Raw genomic sequence first — 22,251 nt, 5'->3', positions numbered from 1 at the left:
CCCTGGGCAGGCCCTGGCTCCTTCCACAGAATCAGCGCGGGCCACGCTGTAATGGCTGTGGGGTGCAGCAGCCAGCTGTGGCTCCAGGCCTTTTCTGCGAGCTGAGAGTTTATGATTGGGGAAGATGGGGGCTGGGGTCCATGCCTGGCTGGTTCCAGGACGGCCGCTTTCAGCCCCGGGGCCACAGCTGGTTTCCATGGAGCTTCACAGGAGGCTGAATCCTTTTCTGGAACATCAGCCTGAAGAGAATCAGTCCTGGACACCTTAACCCTGACCTACCAGGCATGACAGCCGCCGGGGAGAGGAGGGAAAACATGACTTCCAGGGAGTGTTAGGGGCCCGTTTGAAGTTACTGAACTGGCAGCACAATTCTGTGATTCTCTCCTCGCATTTGGCCACGGTGGCCCAGGCTGGGGTGGCCGGTGCTGTATCTAAGCAAGGCTGGGGTTTAGCCAGTGTGGTGTGTGGCTCCACAAAGCAGTAGCGAGCAGGGACACTGGGGTGTATGCGGGGGCGATTACAGTCATTCACCAACGGGGGAGGGGGGAGGTGAGAAACGCGGACAGTGCTGGGTGGGGGGCAGTGTGCAGAGGCTGCAGCCAAGGACTGCGGGGGGCGGTTCCGGGGGAAGCCAACAGCAAGACATGGAGTCAGGATACAGCATCTGAAATGAGACCAGGGAGGAGCTGAGTTGGTGCTGGCGCTGGAGCCCGGGTGTGACCATGGAAGTGAGAATCACAGTCGCAGCGTTGTTGGAGAGGCTGGCAGTGAGCAGGGGGACATCTTCATGGCCTGAGTGCGGGGTGGTGGGCAGGCGATTGCACCCAGGAGGAGGATCTGAGAGCAGCGAGGCCGTAACGAGGAGGATGCTGGAGAGAAAATGCTCCCGGTTTTAGAGCGCGGCGAGGGGGAGGGTCCCGGGGGGAGCAGGACGGTGAAGGGAGAATCCAAAGAAGCCAGATGGAGAAGGGGGTTTGTGCTAACAACTGGCCAGAAGGCCAGGGGGGAAGGGAGTGCAGTGGACCCGAGGGGACGCTGAGGGCCAGAAGGATGAGACCGCCACGGAGGCAGGTGGAATTAGTGCCGAGGTCCGAGGCAGAGGGTGGTCGGGCCGAGTGGGAGACTTGGGGGTGCGGAGTTGGGGGCTGCCTTCTGCCCCCTGCAGGTGTAGGCGGGGGGCTGGGAGACGGGACAAACACGTGGGCGCCCCCTGGCGATGGAAGCCTGCAGAAGGGGCCCTGCAGATGCCCCGCACATTGGGAAGGCAGGGTGGGAACCTCCCCTGCCCTCTGGAGAGTGAATGGAGGCTGCGGGGTGTAGATGCTGCTCCGTCTCGAGTTCCAGGCTGTGTAAGTGGGGCTGGAGCTGAAGAGAAATGCTCAAAAAAGGCGAGGGGCATTCGGGTCTGGCCATGGAGTCCCTGGGAGTCTCCTTTATTAGCAGGATCTACCCTCATGGGCAAGACCCTTGGTACCAGGTCCCCAAAGGCCTTTCTGAATCTGGCTTTTGGGGCTCCTTCCTGTAACAACTCCTTTCTGGCCATCTGTCAAGCATTACTTGCACTTTCCTGTTTTTATCTTGGCATTTCTTTTCTTCCTCAAACATTAGCAAATAAAATCCTACCCAGACTCATCAACCTAGTCTGTTGGAACCAATAGGGAGATCAGAAATTAGCTGGTAAAGTCCACTCTCTGGCCTTCTTCCCATTTTTGAGGTGAGGAAACCGAGGCCCCTGGAGAGGCAGGGACTGACCCGGCTCCAATCCATTGCATCCCTGTTGGCGCCTCTGCCCTCAGGCACCATGCAGAAGGGACTCAGAGGCGCCACCACCTGGCCCTTAGCAGGACTGCAGGGAAGGCCAACACAGGGACACATCTCCCACCAGCTCAGGACTCTCAGGGGTAGAGGCCTCCCAGAGCTGAAGGGAGTTTGGGGAAACGCAGGAGCAAAGCAGAACTGGGCTGCAGCCACACCTGGCTGAAACAGAGGGCTGCATTCCACTAACTCAGCAACGTCCTTGAAAATGCCTTCCTGATCATCAGCCTCTCTCAGAGGCTCTCATGCCACCCTCTTCACTTTTCACAGCTTTTATCCCTGTCTGTGATTGTCGTCCCCTGGATGTAAGCCCACCGGGGGTGAGGGGGGAGTGAGCCTTGTTCTCTTGGCGCCTGCAGTAACCCCAGCACCTAGCACGAGCCTGGCCAACAGGATGCCCTCCACGTTCGTCACATAGATGAATGTCCGTTGACTCCACACCCACTAATGGATTCAGGAAATTTCACTGCTGTGAGGGGTGTGTGAACCACAGCAGTTGACATCTTAGTTGCATTATTACAGACCCACTGGGGTGAAGATCCATCTGAATGGCTGAAAATTCCAAATTACAGGGGAATGCTGGTTTATTACTACCAAGGACTGTCCATTTATTGCCCAGAACTTTAGTTCTACTTTAATAATTAGATAAGAGAATACTTTGTTTTCAAGAACGCGATTGAACGCTTGTATGCATCCACGGTCACAAACGGCCCATCGATGTCTGCCCACTGTGTAAGGAAACTCTGCTTTGTCTATATAAAATTTCTGTATACTAAGATCATCCTGGACCAAATACGACATCTTGTGGGCTGCTTTGGACCACACAAGCCACTAAATTAAAAAAAAAAAAACCTTAGATGTACAGACTTGGATTAATCATAATCCTTGATTCATAGCATATTCTCATCAATGAGCCTTTCACGATACTCTTGTTTCTTTCTCCCTTTCCTTTCCTTTCCTTTCCTTTCCTTTCCTTTCCTTTCCTTTCCTTGCACCAGTTCACAGCCTCTGGAATACATACCTGGTGTCAACTAGAAGTGAGGGTTAAGTGGGTAAACAGTGTCCTTGCCATTGCTGTTTATGGGATGGACGAACTCAGCCAGCCTTTTCTCGGTGGTAACATGGGGCCGTGGCTATGGTGCAGGCTCTGGGGGAGGGACCACCTGGGTGTGTATCTAGGTTATGCACTTGAACACAGGAATGTTACCTCATTTCTCTGGGCTTCATAGTTCTCACTGTCCAATCGGGGTTACACCTTGTAAGGCTGTTGAAATCATTAAGGGAGAGAGTCCATGTGGGAAGCACAACAGTGCATGCAAAAAGCACTCAGTTAACACTGGCTACTGTCATTACTGCTAAGCAGGGGCTGACCTCTTTGACCTTTCATACGGTTAGTGATGCATGAGTTCAAGATGAGAACTAGTGAGAATCAGGATAGCCCTGGAAGCAGAAAATGTCTTTCTGGCTCCAACAAGGTTACAGTCTCTTTATGATCCAGCAGGATCGTGGATCAGGCTGAAAAGTCAAAGAGAACAGAGCTTCTCCTCCAGAATCATTTTCTGTCACCCAGTGATTCTTTCTGCAGCTTTTGGCCAGGACTTCACCTTGACCTTTTTACACAGTCTGAGGCAGTAGTTCGCGAACTTGACTGTGCGGGAGAATCACCTGGAGGGCTTGTGAAACTACAGATCCCTGGGCCCCACGCTGTTGCGGATTCACGAAGTTAGAGGCGGAGGTCTGAGAAGCTGTGTTTCTAACAAGTTCCCTGGTGTGGAAGCTGGTCTGGGGACCACACTTTGAGACCCATTAGTCTAAGCAGTGAACTATGATGGGGAACAAGGGGCAGTCAGGGGAGGCTTCCTGGAGGTGAAGGCCTTTGAAGTGAGCCTCAGCTTGCCAGACGGAGAAGAGACAGCAAAGGGAACAGAAACAAAGCGGTGTGAGTGGCCGGCATGTGCTGGGAAAGGCCTGCGGAGATGACGCTGACAGGTTCCCAGGCACTAGAGAGGCAGGACTTCGCAGGCTGGATGAGAATCCAGGCTCCCCTCTGGTGTCCTCTTTAAATAAGGGATGGTTTGGAACCTGGGAGAGACGTGAGCAGAACTGGCAGCAGCATGGAGGGGGGTTTAGGGAGAGTCAGGTAAGAGGCCAGGGTAGCAGTTGCAGGACAAGAGCAGAAGACAGCCTTGACCCTCCGCCCAGGTGACTCTCGCCCTCCTTTAGAGTCTGGAGGGTTTCTTCCGTGATACTAGTTTCAAACTAGGGGTTGAGACCCAAGATTCCAAAGGCATGAGATGAACTAGAGGGTGTGAACAGCATTTAAAAGAATGAATAAATAGAGGACAGAATAAAAAACAGAGTTCACTGCACACAGCAGGGGTATTGCTTCATCAAACCTGTGTCAGGCGTGTGCGCACGCCCTGCAAAAGCACGATGGGTGTGGGTTACAGTCAAGGTTTGCGCACCAAGGTTCTGTGCAGTCGTGCAGTTCAGGGAACCAGCCAGGAGCGGCCTCACCCACCTAGGCCTTGTTTGGGGTGCACGTCCTGAGGGGCTGACCATCCTGCAGTAGAGAAGACGGGTCCCGTGGAGCCCAGAAGGGGAAGGGCTGAGTGGAGGGAGGGGGAGGGGAGCTCGGAGAGCAAGCTCAACCCTAGGAGGGTCCAAAGAAGGGGAATAAGCAGGAAACAGGCCCTCAGGGGAGGCTTCATGGAGATGGCTTTGAGTCTGACCTCAGTCGGTGGCTCAGCTTCTCACAGCAGGGCCTTTGGGAATAGATCCTGTAGATAAATGCCAAGAAACAAGGGGAACTGGTGTGAAAAGGTAAACAAGGTTTTAAAAAGTAACCTGAGTCCCAAGAGAGATACAGAGTCCAAATAGAGCTTGAAGAAACCTTAAACATCAGCCAACACATTCAAGTGACAGCTGAGGAAACGAGGCCCATTTGCTTGGGACCTGCTGAGGACACGGGCCTTGAAGGCTTCTGGTCCATTGCTCTTCCGGGCCATGTTGGGTCTCCAAACACCGGCTCAGAGGCTAAACTCCAGGTCGCCTGCATCAGGAGGTCAGTAAACACTTGGTGCCAATACCCCAGATGCCCCCCCGACCCTGCCCTCGCTCCTCCTTCCCCCCACCAGGTGAGAAACACCCAAGCCTGTGCGTTAGAAACCCTGGAACCACCATGTCTGCAAATCTTTGGCAAAGAATCCTCATGACAGGCTTCCCTGGTGGCGCAGTGGTTAAGAATCCGCCTGCCAATGCAGGGGACACGGGTTCAAGCCCTGGTCTGGGAAGATCCCACGTGCCGCGGAGCAACTAAGCCCGTGCACCACAATTACTGAGCCCACGTGCCACAACTACTGAGTCCGCACTCTAGAACCCGCGAGCCGCAACTACTGAGCCCACGTGCCACAACTACTGTAGCCCATGCACCTAGAGCCCCTGCTCTGCAACAAGAGAAGCCACTGCAATGAGAAGCCCGCGCACCGCAAGGAAGAGTAAGCCCCACTCGCTGCAACTAGAGAAAGCCCACGCACAGCAACGAAGGCCCAACACAGCCAAAAATAAATAAATTTATTTAAAAAAAAAAAGAATCCTTGTGACACTGGCACTGAGTTGGTAAAAAGGAAAAGTTACTTTGTCTTTTGTGTGGGCCATTCTCTATACAACTTCCGTGGGCTCTGGGACTGTGCACACGAAACTCTATCCATGCTGATGGGCTTCCAACCTGCCCAGTTTTAGGTCTTGTTATATTCAGATGTTCTCATCTTACACATTAAGAAACAGTTCCAGACAAGCTCTGTGTTTTTCTCAAGGTCACTGAGAACGGAAGGCACAGGACTGGCTGCAGGCCCCCTGCCTGCTGGTCTCAGCTCCCCATCGGAGGCTTCGGGCAGTTCTGGTGTGAGATACTACAAACTAGCTTTGTACTTCTGATAGTGCTCAAGGAGACCAGCAATTTCATCGTGTGGAACTGTCTTTGATGATATTATTTTCCATCTGATAAATAACCCTATTCTCTTGAAAGGAAACTTCCCATGTCTAAGAAATTTTTCAGAAACTCATACGGAAAAAAAGATGGCAAAGTTTAAAAAATAATGTGAAAAAGCCCATGTCACTTTGTCACCTTTCCTTCAACCGATTTAATAGCACCGAGGCCAAGTTTGCTCCTCAGGACGGATACACACACACACCTTGGGCACCCACAGCTGCATGGCTAAAGGCAGTGTCTGTTTATGCTATGTAGGTATGTACGTGGACAATCGTATCTTATTTCCTCTCATCCACTTTGACTGAGGCAGAAAAAAGGATCAACAGTCACCGCTGTTGTGAATATCCATCCGAAATGGTAATTATTGCATCATTATATTCGCTCTTTCACCTGTCATGTACCATTAGAAGGTAACAAGATCATTGTCAGTCAAAGATTGTGGAGATAATTAGAGCATCTATAGGTTAGCAGGAAATCAAATTGGTGCTGGTACCCATCAATGCCGGGGAGCAGAACGTAATTATAGGGAAAATATGCAAAGGTTGAGAGGAATAAAGCCCGGGGGATTAAATACCATGACTGATTTGACAGTAACTTCCGGTCTCACATTGCAGATGGCGGCCTGGAAATAGGTGTGCAGGAGAAAGCTGGGCAGTCTGCCAGAAATAGCAAGGCGAGGCCCGCTGATGGTGAGTCTTGGGAAGGTCCCAAGAATTGCCTGATTTGGAAAACCACAGTGTTTATCACGTTTTCCAACCTACTAGTTTTTCTTCAAGTTATTTTCTCTAGTCTGGGAGCCGGGTATCAGCATAAAAGCAGGGCTGAGTGAAGTGGGCCTTTATTTAAGCCTAGCATCAGATTTCCAAGCCCTTGAGCCCAGTACCCCCAGCCGGGAGCCTTCCAGAGCTCCCCGTCCCAAGCGCCGCCCCCCCCCCCCCACCCAGAGCTGCAGGCACAGACACCAAGCCCCTGGTTTCTGTTCGCTTCCATTCCATCTTCTCTGACAGCGGCCACCCGCATCCTGCTAAGCTGGACTGCTTTTGTTTTGTCCAGTTAGGGTTCAAACACCCGTCCAAACCATCTCATCCAAACAACAATGGCATCGTATTGACACCAGAAAATCTAACAATTTTTACATCTTGAAAAAACAAAACAAATTTTAGAGGACGAGGGAGAGGTCTGCAAGCTGATGAGGGTTACGCCATGTAGTTCAGTGAGACACAAGAAAAAGAAAGGAACAAAATACCTGGGAAGTCTGAAGTTACATACAACAGACTGAGTCCACAGGTTATAAGGGCAAGAACAGGCAAGCACCGGCTGTTGGCAAAGGCCCTCGATCACACCTGTCATCAACACAGACAGAGCACGTGCTGAGTTTTGAAGGAGGCCTGAGGCACAAAGGGTGCTAGCTAAATCGGCCCACACGTGTATCACCTACGAAATCTAAAAGTACCTTCCCAGGACTTACAGGACTTTGCTTAGAACATACCAAAAAAGAAAAAAAAAAAAATCCTGATTGGGTAGAAGGCAGACGTTTACAGAAACTAACTGGCAGCGTCTACGTGGGTCGGGGGGGGCGGTCAGCCTTCCGTCCTCACTCAGGGGTTCAAGGTGTTTCTCTTCCAGAGCCCTGTCTGTCTTGCAAGTATGGCTTCTTCCCTATGGTAAGGATGGCCATCCCACACAAACAAGCAGCTGGAAGCTTAGTTCACATTTTTTAATAACATGGCACAGTTTACATAACACAAGAAGGCTCCGCCGATGAGAACATGCTGGAGACTCAGTCGCTTCACGTTTCTTTTCACATAGGATCTAGAAAGGACTTTATTACATACAGGAGGAACAGCAAAAAGGTCTGTATAGAACGATCTCTTTACAATACTGAAAGCTACCACTACGGTTCCAGTGTACATATTCCTTGGATTTTTTTTTTCCTTTTTAGTTGTTGTCTTAAAAAAAAAAAAAAACACTGCACAACATCTGGAATTCACAAAATCTGAAGCTCACAACTAAACCTTCAGTTGACTACTAAAATAGATCTCTCTGCTTATTAGAAACAATGGTCTGTAGTTAACTTTTTTTTTTTTGCAAAAACAGGATAACAACGTCAGATAGCACTTTAATATACTAGAAGACCAAATGGAACTAATTTTATTTCATACATATATTTTACAGTCCAGTAGACAAGATATATTGTATTTCTTTGCTAGTAAAGTCATATTCTCTCCAAATATGTAGACAAGAGGCTGAATGTATTATAAAAGTATCATGAAGAGACAGATTTGATGCAAACTCAGAAACACACACACACACAAGACCGTCTCTCCGCCGCCACCTTTCACCCTCTGGAATGCTCCCCGGCCCCACAAGGTTGACCTGTTTCGGCTACTCCCGGACTTGATTACCGACGGGAACATGGTGAGCCACACTAGGAAATATGCACCTTGACTTCATCAGTTATTGAATACAGTGAAAACATATCCATCATCTGAGAAAACTTGAAGCTTTCTTTCAGGATCTGTTTGTTTGGGTGTAACTGAATCTCATTACAGAACGAGGAGGTGTGTACAGATAGGAAACAGGACACACTAAAAAAACGCATGGTTCCCACATGAGGGGTGTGTGAAATCACGTGACTGATGGTGACGAGATGCTGGCGGCCTGTTTGTGTCCCCTGATTTTGGCATCTGACAACTCCCATCCTCCCTGGCACTGGTTGTTCATGGCCTCGGTTACCTTTCCGGGGCTGCACTCCCCACTTCCCCCAAAGGCCCACAAGCAGCAACTTCAGATGCAAAGTTTCGGCCTGGGGTCCAATTTGCAAAATCGGGTGTTTCTCCGTTTGAAATAACAAGCAAGGAAAACAGAGTCATATCACGTAAGCGCTTGTTCAGGGAAAATATGACCTTAAGTATGTTGTAAATGGACTTGAAAAGGCTCCTTTGAGTTAGGCGGGCTTTTGTGAAAAGCCCTAACATTCATTGCATAGTTGAAGGGTTTAGCTGTCTAGAACAATACATGGGAACACAGCCGAAGCCGACTGTGCTCGCTGATATTAAGTCTGCAAATAGCACATTTTAAGAAGTATTAATGTATTATGTTACTTAATCTTTATCTATTTACATCTGTACAAAGTAAAGCTTTCATCTTACCCTTTGCATATATGAACCGTTAGCTCATGAAGCAACCTTTTTTTTCTTTTTTTACATAACTATGTACACAGCCTTCCCTTCTCATCTGAAAGACCTCTGCACGGTGGATTGTGTGGACTGTTGTCTCCTCCCCCCGCCCCCCCCCCATTATCACCACATTGGCGTGTGTTGTCATCTTCACTGTTTTGGTTCGAATCAAAAAGTTTTATACGAGAAACCAAAAGAGTGGGGAGACATGAGAACATACGAATCGGCTAAAAGATCTGAAAAATTTCAACATAGAATATACAAAAACATTTCAAAATCTGCACTGAGTCTATACACTTTTTACAAGGGGAAGTGCTGGGGGCTCCCCCCGCCCCGTCTGCGTCGGTCGAGACGCGGGACTTCTGCCCGCGCGCGCTCTCGAGTCTGGCGCTGGCGGCCGCGGGCTCTCTTCCTCCTCTTCGCGCGCATCCCGTCCTCTCCTTACCGGGCTTCGATGTCCTTCAGCGTGTGGGAGGGCGGCCGCTCCCTGATCTCCGCGGACAGAGGGGTAGTCCTCCGGGGGGACACGGGGCGGCCCCCCAGCGTGGAGATGAGCGGGGGAGGCGCGCTGAGCGCCGCCGTCGGGGGCGTCTTGTTGAGCAGTCCGTTCTGGTGGCCCGCGGTGGGGCTGATGCGTGGGTAGTGCATGCTGGGCAGGCCGGGCGCGATGAGGCCGGGGTGGGGCAGGTGTCCGTCCAGGGAGGCGGGGTGCACGGCGTGGAGCCGCGGGTGCTCGTAGTCCTCGCGGAGCACGTGCAGGCGCTCCCGCTCGTCCAGGTGCGCCCCGCGCTCGTGCTCCCGCCGCGCGTCCACCGACAGCGGGTGGTGGTGGTGATGGTGGTGGTAGTCGTGGGGCTCCCGGTCCCTGAAGGAGCGGTCGGCTTCGTACAGCCGGGGGGCCGAGAGACGGTGCAGGGGGTCGCTCCTCAGCAGGAAGTCCCTGCCCAGTGGGTCTCTCCGGTGAATGTCAAGTTCCCGGTAGGGATCCCTCAACGGGTCCCGGATGGGGTCCCAGTGGAAAGGAGGATATGGGAAGCGCTCTCCGCCCGGGATGGGGCTGATGCCCATGAAAGGCGTCATCATGCGAGTCCTGTCCAGGCTGCTGATGCTGTTCATGGGGTGTATGCCCGTCACCCCCACGGTCATGGGCATGGAGGCCAAGGGCCCTGGGTGCACGCTGGCCGAGGAGCTGGGAGGCGGTGGCGGCGGCTCCGAGGACCGGTGGCTCTGCGGGGCCTCGGCGGGCAGGTCGTGGTCTTCCTTGCGCTCCTCCTTCACCTTGACCTCGGCGCTCTTCTTGGGGTTCTCATAGGCTGGCTCGCCCTTGCGCGGCTCGGCCTCGCGGCTGGCGGCGCTGCCCGGCCTGGCGCTGTCGCTGGCGGGCACCCGCGCGTAGGGCGACGGCACCCGGGATAGCTGCTTGGCTTCCTCGCCCGCGCCGCGGCCCTCGTGGCCGTGGCCGTGGCCGTCCTTCTCGGGCAGGGGGCCCTCCTTCGCCTTGTGCTCGTCGGCGCCCAGGTCCTTGCGGGATTCCGAGTGCTCTCTCTCCCTGTCTTTGGATTTGTCTTTCTCACGAGCCTCGGTGCTCAAATGAGCCCTCATCTGTTCGGTGGAGCTGCGGCCGTGCCCCAGGGTGCTCCCCGGGAGGACGGGTGCTGGTGAAGGGTGGCTGGAGTGTCTCTTCTCGACGCTTTCCCTGAGGAGGAGACACCAGGAAGCAAATGAGACGGGCTGCCGGCCAGCCAGGGGCTGCCGATGAGAAGGTGGGAAGAGGCCGCGCGGGGCTCTGGCCCCCACATTCCCCCGGGCAGCCGCACGTGCCCTTCGTGGGCAGGGTGACCAGCCACCCTGACCTGACTGGCCTAGATTTTAGAGGAAGCTCGAGGGGGTGAAGTGCTAGGGATGACGGGGGTGGGAGCGTCTGAGGCAGGGAATGACGCTCGGTGTGTAAGAGGCACGGGCCTGAATGCAGGCCAGGGAGGGAGAGCTTTCAGAAACCTGAACCGACCAGCGTGGTCAGTGCGTCAGTGATGGGACCACACAGCCCGTCTGCCTAGTCTCAGGATCTTTTAGTGTCAAGAATCAAGTTTTAAGAGCCCCAAACCTTCCTTGCAACATTGCAATTCAGAGCCAGTGGGAGGAGAGTAACGGGGAGATTATGGGAACATCTCTGTCCCGAGGTCGGGACGAAGGGCTGGTTTCAGAGAAAAGGGGGCAGATACAGGGCGGCCTCCAAGAGGCAGCACCGAGGGGGTTAAAAGGGAAACCACAGTTTCTGGATGTTGGGGGTGCAAAAAGCACCTCTGCATTAGGAAGGAGAAGAAAGCCATGATCTGTTGAGAAGATAGAGGAAAGCCAGAAGGAAAAGTGGGTCCAGAGACACAAAACCTCAAGGGACAGGTTGGGAACAAGTTCCATCTGTGAATGGAAATGTGAAGGAGAAGCTGAGAGGCCTGTTTTGGGTGGGGACTTACTTAAGAGTTCGGGGCACAAAATGCAAAGCAACAGAGGCCAATACAGTAAAATATGAAGAGGCCGGACCAGGAATCCGGTGTTTTGTAGAGAGCACCCCGAGACAGACCTGGCAAAGGTGAGGAGGGCAGCAGGAAGCCTGGGTGGCTCAGAAGGCAAGGGGGCCCCGGGGGGGAAATTAAGGAGGTTTCCCCTACCAGTTTTGCTTCTAGCCAATATGCAAAGGCTAAGAAGGAAGAGCATCTTTAAAAGGTAAGAATAGGGCTTCCCTGGTGGCGCAGTGGTTGAGAGTCCGCCTGCCGAGGCAGGGGACGTGGGTTCGTGCCCCGGTCTGGGAAGATCCCACATGCCGCGGAGCGGCTGGGCCCGTGGGCCATGGCTGCTGAGCCTGCGCGTCCGGAGCCTGTGCTCCGCAACGGGAGAGGCCGCAGCGGTGAGGGGCCTGCGTACCGCAAAAAAAATAAAAGGTAAGAATGGAGACCAGTGTGTTTTATTAAGTGTCCTGACTTTCATCTGAAAGGCCATTTTTGATGGCATCAAGAAAAGCGGGGCAAGGTTTGCTGCCATATCCTGCCTTCTCTTCACTGACAGACCGTCCAGAGAGCTCCTGGTCCAGGGGCTGCCGGCTCCAGACGCGCCTCACTCTGGCAGTTTACAGCTCAGAGCTGCATGTCATAAACGGTCCTCCCATTGGCTAAGAGATTTTTACCATGCTGTCCTGAAGGAAAAATTCGTCTTCTTCTTTTATAAGAAAGAAATCAGTTGGCATGATGGCCTATGATGGTCTACTTAATCTGCTGCATTTAAAGCCTGCAAACTTGAATCCTTTTAAATCCCTAGGAAACACGTACATATGTATACACACATACACACACACACAATATACACAGTAAAGAAAAACTAAAGATTTGGATCGTATTTGAGATTTAAATACCAAAAGGAAAGTGTTATTAGGTATTTTCTGTCGAGCGTTATCTTGTGTATTCCTTGCTAGTTCATTCAAAATGAAAATACCCTAAAGAAAGGGGGGAAAAGGGGGTATGCTTTGTCAAGAATGCTTATGACATTCTTCAGAAAAAATAAGACATTTTCCTCTTTAAGGCTAATTCTTTTTAGGCATGGGTTACCACATATGGAGATAAAAATGGTTAGTAAAATTAATTATCCACTGGCAAAACAAAACCCAAACCCAAACTGCTTGGTGAGGTTTCTCTAAATCTGGGTTAGCAAAATTTTATCAGTTATCTGTGAGCCCAGGATTTGAGTTTGAACAAAATTTGAGAAAAGTACAATGAGACAATGGAAACATGACTTTCTAAAAGAAAACAAAAAAGGGAGAGAGAGAGAGCAAAAAACCTATGGATGAGTCAATGGACTGCACGAACTCGAAAGCAAAGATGGTGTTGATTCATGCTGTGTGTGTCTTCTGGTCCAGGCTCCATCTTGCTACCTTTTTGAGAGAGATTTATGTTTGGAGAGACTACTGCTCATGGGGACCTTGAGTGTGGAGCTGCTCTTGAGTCAGGATTCGCTTGCTCTGTACTGGATACAGAACTGTGATGCTGGCCTGTGGTCACGATGCACTGAAGGGCCGGGCAGGGGCAGGGTGGGCGGGGGGGACACCACCCCGGCTGCGTGAGGGGCGGAGGCTACAGCTGAAGCACGAGGCTGGGCTGGGGAGGGTGGGTGGCCAGTACTTGGCCCAGAGCGGGCTCCCCCATTGGGACTCGAGAGCGGGTTCTTTGCGTACCTTTCTTTGTCATCTTTACTAACGGATGAGTCTCGTTTATCTACATCTCTATCTCTGTCATGAGCTGCAGCGGACGCGCTACGCTCCAGCTCCCCTGGCTTCAGCCAGGGCGGAGGGGTCGGGAACGACGGAGGCGTTCGGTGCAGCCGGTTCCAGGGCTCGTGAGGATTGCTAAAGTTCTGCACACTGGGGCCATCCTTGTGGCCGAACACTGAGTTGGGTGCTGAAATGGTGAAGTGGAGAACAAAAAGGTTTCAGAGAAATTATATAATCTGCTGTAATGAAGGTACTTACCAAAAAACTTTTAACAGCATTCAGAGTTAAAATGAATACATATTATTGGGAGCTGGAAAAGGAAAGGAGATTAACAGATTCATTAGAGGAGCTTGTCCTACACTGGAGAGGTAAGTAAGCTCACAGCTTTTTTTCTTTTTTTTTAACCAAAGGCAAAGGGGTGGGAGGGGCTGATTACAAAGGAAAGGGACCCAACAGGTATGGGCTAATCACGCCTATCTGGCACTCGCAGACGTCCCGAGCATGCAGAGGAGTGTATTTGGATGGTGTGACCTAGGTCAATAGCTCAGTTCAGAGCAGAATTCATGGTTATCCTCTGCCCGCCACAACCCTGCTAATACGACTGCTGCCCCGTCCACAACCTTAGTGACCAAAACTAGAGTCAGCAGAGACCAGACAGGGTCCTGATCCAAATAGACATATATGGTCTCCATGCTATATGGAACTGTGATGGCTGCTTCAAGCTGCACTGTAAGTCTCCTATAGCCGGAGGGCATGACGTATGGATGGCACGAAAGAAAACAAGCTGATCTTCAGTGGCTAAAGCATGTTTAGAACAGGAGCCCTTCCTACTTTAGACAGACTTCTTAGTAGTGGAAAACTACACAGTCTTCCTGGATTATGCAGCACCTCTCTTGACTGTCCTGAGCCTGCATTGCTTTCCTGTTCTTCAGTGTGTTTTCTCACTCCCCATAAAGCAAGATGAAATTTAAAAGATGTCTTCACGTCTAATGGGAGCTGTGGCTAAAATGTGGGATAGTAGAGATGGAATAAGGATGAAACTCTGAACTTCAGCAAACTTTCTGGAGTTCAATTGACTACACTACCTTTCCTGACCCTCAGGAACATAGATCAACTGCGGGCTAGCCTTAAAACGTTGGTTTAGACCTAACTCCACTGATTAGGCCTGCTTTTGCAATGACATAACCTAAATTTGTTTCCCAAGAGCGTGGTTCCCTTTTATCTAGAAAGGTCTTGAGCCACAGACAGATCAGAGTAGATAAATAATTTAAGGCAGATTTTAAAAAGTTAGCGGTACTCACTAACTGCAGGATTTCCAAGTCCCCCGAAGGCATTGCCACCAACTGCTGCCAGGCCAGTGAACGTAGACGGCCGATTAAAAGGCTCTGCAGACAAGATTGGGGAGAAAGACATGGTTGCAGGACTCCACTGAGTGAGGAAGCCAAGAGCTTCCTGGGAGCCGGGAAGGCAGTGGGGGATCCTTGCCCCATTTATACTCAGACCTGACCTGTCCCACTTCTCCTGCCAGATTATGCCAAGGGTTTTCATCCTTTTGCATTTGGGCACTGGGTTAGCAAAATATTTATGAAAGCTATTTTCCAGAACTATGCATTTTGCCCCATTTCTCTTTTGCTGGGTGGGGAACGCTGCTCAGGCCACAGTATGCTCAGATGCCTCCCTGCCTGTCTCCCCTCTTCCCAGAATGTGCCATGTCGGCTCTCGTAGACCAGAAGTAAGATGGCAGTTTAAAATCAATCTCTCAATGAAATTCTGAGGGCACACGTATCCTATACCCTGTCGTTGGGCATACCACTGCCTGCATCTGCTTGTGCACGTGCAGAAAACATCAAATAAATAAAGGCCACAAATAAAGCACCTTTACTAGGAAGAGCTATAATAGGGTTGTGAAATGTGAAGTGATTAAAAAGTACTGGATGTTGTGTCTCTTCATAGCATCATCGTGTCCTTTCCACCTCCATGGGTGCCTTTATGTGGGCAAGAGCTTCTCCAAGGGGCAGGGACAGGCTGCTGTAAATGTGGATGCCCTGGGGTTCCATGGCATGGCTTTCACCCACCGCACCCTCAGCAAGTCTACACACAACCACTACTGCGCACAGATCTACTACTTGAAGAACACGGTATGAGAGGTGCTGAAATCCTGGAGATGGACGGCGGGGATTCAGAGTTCTACAAGATCACCACCACCTAAAGCAGTAAGTGAGTTATCTGGGACTACGGCCCACTTAGCAGGAAGTGTAGCAGGAACGCAGTGAACAAAGGTTTTTCTGAGATGCACACGTCGTTGCCCGTCGCGGATGGGCAACTCACCGAGGTGAGCAGCAGGGTTAAGGAAGTTGCTGTGATGAGGAGGTGGCCCAAAAGGGGTCCCAGTTGGGTGTGCAGCACCTGTTAAGTCAAATACAATGGAGTTAGATTTCAGAGGAAGCCAACTTCTACAATGCCATTGGCTCCCGGTCACCAAAGGACCCCAGGAGAGAGCACGTTAAAGTAAGAACATAGCTGACGTCCGTCCAGGCAACACCCGGGGAAAGAGAAACATGCTTATCAGGAGGCAGAAAATAAATCACCCCCTTTCCTGGCTGGGCTGGCCACCACCAAAGAGAGGTATTACTTTTTTTTTTAACATCTTTATTGGAGTATAATTGCTTTACAATGGTGTGTTAGTTTCTGCTGTGTAACAAAGTGAATCAGCTATACATACACATATATCCCCATATGCCCTCCCTCTTGCGTCTCCCTCCCTCCCTCCCTATCCCACCCCTCTAGTTGGTCACAAAGCACTGAGCTGATCTCCCTGTGCTATGCGGCTGCTTCCCACTAGCTATCTATTTTACGTTTGGTAGTGTATATATGTCCATGCCACTCTCTCACTTCGTCCCAGCTTACCCTTCCCCCTCCCCGTGTCCTCAAGTCCATTCTCTATGTCTGCGTCTTTATTCCTGTCCTGCCCCTAGGGTCTTCAGAACCATTTTTTTAGATTCCATATATATGTGTTAGCATACAGTATTTGTTTTTCTCTTTCTGACTTACTTCACTCTGTATGACAGACTCTAGGTCCATCCACCTCACTACAAATAATTTCATTTCTTTCTATGGCTGAGTAATATTCCATTGTATATATGTGCCGCATCTTCTCTATCCATTCATCTGTCGATGGACACTTAGGTTGCTTCCATGTCCTGGCTATTGTAAATAGAGCTGCAGTGAACACTGTGGTACTTGACTCTTTTTGAATTATGGTTCTCTCAGGGCTGACACACAGTACTGGAAACCTGGAGAAGCAATGCCAGTGGGGCAGGGAGTTCTGTAACCAAGTAAGCTTGGAGAAATGCCAGGTAAAAACCGTGAAGCAAGGTTCTTTTACTGAAGGAGTAGGAGCTGTGGCTATGTTCTCTCAGTCTCTAAAAGGGCAACATCTGGCCATGGGCTACTTTCTTCAGAGACATCTCTGGGGGCAAGACTTTCACTCTGAGAATCACTGTCTAATCCAGGTGCAGGAGCGGCCGTCACGAAGCTGTGTCTCTGGGCTGCACCGCTTGGGCCTTCGTGGAATCTCTTTTCCTGAGGATGTGTTCGCCGTCACGGACCCGCATTGAAGGAGATTATAAAGCCCGACCCCACGAAACTCACTGTGAGTTACATCAGGTTGTGGGCAGTGCCAGGAAAAGCTAGTTTATTCACTTGCTTCTGGACACTGCTAATCTTAAATCACCTCTATTAGTCTTTACCTTGCCTGCCAGGGAACTCCGGTCTACCTTAGTGCTCCTCTTTCCTTAGGTTTTCCCTTTATCCACGTTTCTTCCTCTACTTTGTTTGGCCTTGAACAGTATGTATTTCCTTAGGATGCCTCAGATCGTTTTCTTGAAGGAAGAGAGAGCCAGAGTGTGCACCTGTGAATTAGGGAAGGACACTATTTCCAAAAACTTAGGGCATCCACCTGGCTTGCTGACGTGCAGCTGACAGCTGAGAAGGCAGGTTCTCCGGGAGACCGGCTTGGCTCTAGACAAGAGATGGGCCAAGGTCATCTGAAAACGTCCCCTTCGTCATTTCAGGCACTAGTGCCCAACAGCAAGATGGAAGTGGTTGAATTTAACAAGTAGGCGTAAATTATACTTACTTACCAGTTAAAAGTTTCACCATTTGGGGAAAAATCTGATATTGATTACACTAGAAAAGACTACCTTCCAGCATAGAAGTATAAACCGGGACTGAATGGATTTACCAATAACTAAAACTATTCCAAGAATCCCTTGCATTTTGACTGAGTTCGTAGAAACGACTACAAATTCCTTCAGGAACATAAATTAAGTGGAGGAGGGTTGTCCCTTCAACACCCTATTAATTTATGTTTGGGGTTTTTTTATTCCCCAGCCTGGAAGGGCCCTGTGGGCCTGGGGTGTGGAGGAAGCCACACAGCATAGGAAAACATCTGTCAGAGCCACGGCATCGGAAGGCACCTGAGGAGTTATCTGTTCAGCCCTATATGGTGGCTTATGGTGGCTTATTCACCACCCAGAAAGTGCAAAAATGACACCACCTCCACAGGGCAAATACAGCCCAGCACATTCATTAGGTGTGAACAGTGTTACCAGCTAAATAAAAATTTGGCTGCACACTGTGTAGTACAAGCTAATGAATGCTTCGATGAGGATCGGAGCTTCGCTCAGCGCGGGGCCCCCAGGGGTGCCTCACAGTTCAAGAATTATCGAAGCAAAAGAAGCCAGTTCATCTGCTTGGCTCAGATGGAAGCCAGGGAGAAATCTATTTCTCTCCAAAAATTGCTCTTCATGTAGCCCTCAGAGCCTAGGTGCCATGGTAACGAAGACTTCAAACATATCCCTAGATGGAACTGACAGAGAGAAACCTGAGACCTTAGCAAATTCCATCTACCCTCAAGACGGCGCCCTTACTGTGGCGACAAGGCCCATTAGAATAGTGATTGCTTGCAGTGCGGGTGGTCCTTTCTTCCTGAATGGAGGAGCCTTAGGTCCACCAAAAACGAGTCTTGAATAAAAGCCTGGGAAGGTGGCAGGCGGGATGGGTGTGAAACTTGCTCGCTAAGGACTAGAAACAGGGACCCCCTTGAACACTTACGTCCAGAAGAATAAATTCTATGCCGCACAGTGGGTAGGAAGTCATGGAGCCTGTCACTAGAATGAGCTCGGCGTTGTCCTTTACGAGGTTTACACAGTGGAGCCCATATGCCAGGCACTGTGCGCTGAAGGTAATTTTAGAAAAGACTGAATGTTAAGGAATCTTTGATACCGGTAGGGCTGCTCTCGTCTACCTAATGCTCCTGAAGGCCACTGCCTTTGTCTGCATGGTCCTGGAGCAGGACTGGGCGGGTTATCTGACGCAGTGATGATCAGGGACCCACTTCGGCACATGCACAAGGCACTTGGAAGTGTGTCTTCTCAGAGGTTAATGAATAGACCTGTTGGGGGTTTTACACGCCGTCCCCTAAATTTCCTGCATCGTTACAACCAACCAGGCAAGAATGTTAAGTCCTGTAATAGAGAAAACCAGCAACCAACCAATTCACCCTCCCCGTCACAGACCACATGGCCAGCAACTACTTTAATTGTATTTCTTTATCCTCAGACCCTCATGCACGGCATGACCGAGCATCATGGTGTGAAACCACCGAGTGCTCTGTGGGCAGGGACAGTGAGAGCAGCCGCATCCTTACACAACTCCTGGCATTGTTTCCTTCCGATTAGCCCTTGCAAGCTCTCAGCTCTTTTTCGATAGCATTTGACATGCTTGTGAGTTATAGTGGTTTAATAGAGAAGCAACATGAGCCCCCGAACAGAGAGTCCGTCTTTTTCCTTCTTTCGTGGAAGGGGGCGCATCCATGGAGAAGGGCCCATCTCCCGAGATGCGCCGTGATACTGCCTTGCAAACTGACATACGTTGTAGCGTTCAGGCGGCCCAGAGCTCAGATGTAACTTATCCAGCTACCTGAGAACTACGTTTCCCAGCTCGCCCCTCGGAACTCACCAGCGGCAGAGAACAAAGTTGAAGGCCGTGCCAGGTCATGGGGGTGGTGGATGGCTCCAAAGAGGCTGGGACCCGGAGGACGGCTCAGGAACTCAGGCTTCAGGCCAAAGTCCAGCTTGTGTGGGTCTGACTGCATCTGTTTCTACAGCAGCAAGGGGGGAGGAAAGGATGGCACCCCAAGAGAAACAGCAGGGAAGAAAAACATTAATGAGGCGGAGGCTGAGACCGAGAGAGTCAACACTATGAACTCGGGCCCTGAGCCCTCGTCAGGTTCAAGTTTACAAACGCTGTGAGAACACAGCAACCCACAAACCATTTCACCCTCCAATGCCAGAAAAGCGGGGCCAGCAGGGCCCGCGGTTCATAGCAGAAATGTCAAGGGGCAAAACTCGGGTTCGGTCTCTGAGGTTACAGGGGTCTGAGGGACAGAACCACGGACTAGTTACCGAAACCACCACCATTCCGAAGTCGTTTAGGATTTGCCGCGAAAGCTCCTTTCAGCAAGTTTTTAAATGATAGTGTTTTAAAGCTCATTTTATTAGGGATTCTGCATGAATACTCTGCTGTGTAAATTAATTGTTTAATGACTCTTTGCCATGCTCTAATAGCTCACAGTACATTAGTAGCTGAAAGTTATAAAGAAATATTTGCATGCCTACAAGCTAATTTTCAAACGATCGTTGTTACATATTTTTAAAGAAACACAAACGAAGTAGGGATATTAATTTTACTAATGGGGGCTTTTTACTGTGCCCGCTACACTCCCAGTTAGCTGAGGAAGAGATCAGGCCAGACCAGTAAACCTTCCAGAACCTCTCTTGCTGTGAACTCCTTGCCATCAACTGCAATCTATTTATCTACCCTTCCGCTAACCTGTCAGCTCACCTTCCTCTGAGGCGTAGGGACCAGCTCATCACCTTCCTCCTAGTTGCTCCTGCTGGCCTCACTCTGGAGGCTGGCAGCCTCTCCTGCGGCATGGTTTACAAACTGCCCCACCTTCTCGATTCTCAACAGCCTTCTCGGCATTGGCCTCACACCGCCCCCGATGAGCGCCGACTCTCGACCTGGGCTGGGCCCGGGGCCGAGGCTCCAGATCTCCCTCCCCTCGCCCCCTCCTCTCAAGCTCTCCGGCCTCCCAGTCCTTCACGGCCCTTCCTCGGTTTCTGACCTCGCCTTTCCCATCTCTTAGGCTCGTCGGATGTTCTCTGTCCGTTTGGCCCCACTCCCCCTCCATCTCCCTCATGTCCTGTCACACAGTAACGTCCACAAGGCGACATCTGATCTAACTTGTGCAGGAGTCAGAGACAAGAGGGGTTCGCCATCCCCTAGCGCCGAACCCTACACCATCCTGTAATCCCACTCACCCATCCTTCCCAGGTAGGATGAAACCCACCCGAAACCCTCAAGCTGGCAGCAACACCCCGGGAAGCAGATCACACGTTCACCATTTTTTCCACACACACCAACCCTCACTACTGAACTCTGAGCAACTAGACACCGGGACAGAGGCATGCCCTGAGCCTGCAGCAATAAGAACCTGCGAGCAGTGGGCTCTCCCAAGAGTATCTGGTGAGTGGCTAAAAGAACGAGTAAATGAACATTAGTCGGGAACCATGCAATTTCTGCTCAAATCTACGGGGAATTCTCTCGTGAAAGGCCCACTATCAAGTAATAGCCACCCCCCAAACAAAGCTGCTAATCCACTATGAATCTATAAAAATCTTTTGAGTGCCTCCTTTAATTTGGCTGCCAAATTATTTAGTGCTAATACTGCACGGTACACAGCACAGTTCCATTAACCACAACTTAGGTCCGTGAAGCAAAATGGAGCTTGGGGATTACAAAGAATTTGCCGGAAAGGGAAGATGAACAGCTATCTCCTGTGCAAGAGGTCTTCCTAATTGAACTGGGATAATGAACCTCTGAGTCACTGGGGACACGCTTGTGGAAAGGAAGATGCTAAAGTGTCACCTATGACATCCTTCATCGCTTTTAACCAAACGAGTCACCAGGAGGACGTGTTTTACCCACCGTTCCGCTACCCCCGTCATCCAGAACAAAAGTGAATTGAACTAACCAGCAAAATCTAGTTAGCTCTTCAGAGCACATGCGTTTTCTAATGAAGCTAAACCAACAGGTTTCTAATAAAGCCTCGCCTAACACTAATGTCAAGGTGAGCAAGACTCACCGATGGGACATTCTGAGAAAGAGCAGGTATTTGGTACCCAAGCAAGATATCTTAGTGACCTCATTCACTGAGGGTGGCTTTTTAATTTCTAACTAGGCAGGTTTTTAAATAATTGTTTAACCATTAAAAATAAAAATTCTGGGATGACTAGCTCTCCTCCCTCCTTCTTTTTTTATTCTGATGATGGCCCCCGAATGCTGTTAGGACTAAAAGCTTGTTCATGAAAATATGGATTCCAGTGGAAGTTTACTGGAATTACTTGATTGGTATAGTTACTCAGACTGTAAACTCTGGACTTGTCAGTTAGTTTGGTCCCTAAGTTGACCAGTGATGTCATATTGGGTCATCTGCAGAAGTTCTTCATCTGTTTTCTGTTTCATCATAAAGCCCTGGTAATGCATGGAATGTATTCATCTGTATGATGAAAGTACAGACAAAAAAGAAAAATCTCCCAAGGATAGGTAAGGTAACCAGCCAGACGGCAGTTCTGACAAGCCCTGACTGTAGTCTGACCTCTGGCACTGGTCATCAGGAGGACGAAGGAGAGTGGGGATAGGTCACTGTAAACCAAAGACCACTTCTAGAAGAGGAACTTTTAATAATATGATTGCTAATGGAATCATCATATAGGCCTAAATGAGTAACATACTGGGCATAAATGATCATTTTTTCTAAAGCCATAAAATGAAAAGAATAACAAGGTCCTACTGTATAGCACAGGGAACTATATTCAATATCCCGTAATAAACCATAATGGAAGAGGAAAAAAATTTTTTTTCTAAATGCTTGGGAGAAAAAA

The 22,251-nt window shown here is 50.2% G+C and overlaps 1 protein-coding gene across 4 annotated transcripts in view; it reads right to left on the bottom strand.

Moving 5' to 3' along the window:
• Window positions 1-8,507: 8,507 nt before the first annotated feature.
• AUTS2 (activator of transcription and developmental regulator AUTS2) overlaps window positions 8,508-22,251 on the bottom strand; it is a 1,143,092-nt gene continuing 1,129,348 nt past the window's right edge. For all 4 annotated transcript variants that reach the window (XM_060078085.1, XM_060078086.1, XM_060078087.1 and 1 more), the window contains 5 exons: window positions 19,265-19,406; window positions 15,572-15,649; window positions 14,545-14,628; window positions 13,208-13,430; window positions 8,508-10,681 (listed from right to left, as the gene is read on the bottom strand). In XM_060078085.1, coding sequence (XP_059934068.1) covers window positions 9,427-10,681; window positions 13,208-13,430; window positions 14,545-14,628; window positions 15,572-15,649; window positions 19,265-19,406 — 1,782 coding nt within the window. In that variant the 3' untranslated portion in view covers window positions 8,508-9,426. The remainder of the gene's footprint in view (window positions 10,682-13,207; window positions 13,431-14,544; window positions 14,629-15,571; window positions 15,650-19,264; window positions 19,407-22,251) is intronic.

The sequence above is a fragment of the Mesoplodon densirostris genome, chromosome 16 (genome assembly GCF_025265405.1).
Source record: "Mesoplodon densirostris isolate mMesDen1 chromosome 16, mMesDen1 primary haplotype, whole genome shotgun sequence".
NCBI classification, from domain to species: Eukaryota; Metazoa; Chordata; class Mammalia; order Artiodactyla; family Ziphiidae; genus Mesoplodon; species Mesoplodon densirostris.
Note: the sequence above shows the minus strand (reverse complement) of the source record. Positions and strands in the feature narration are given on the sequence as shown.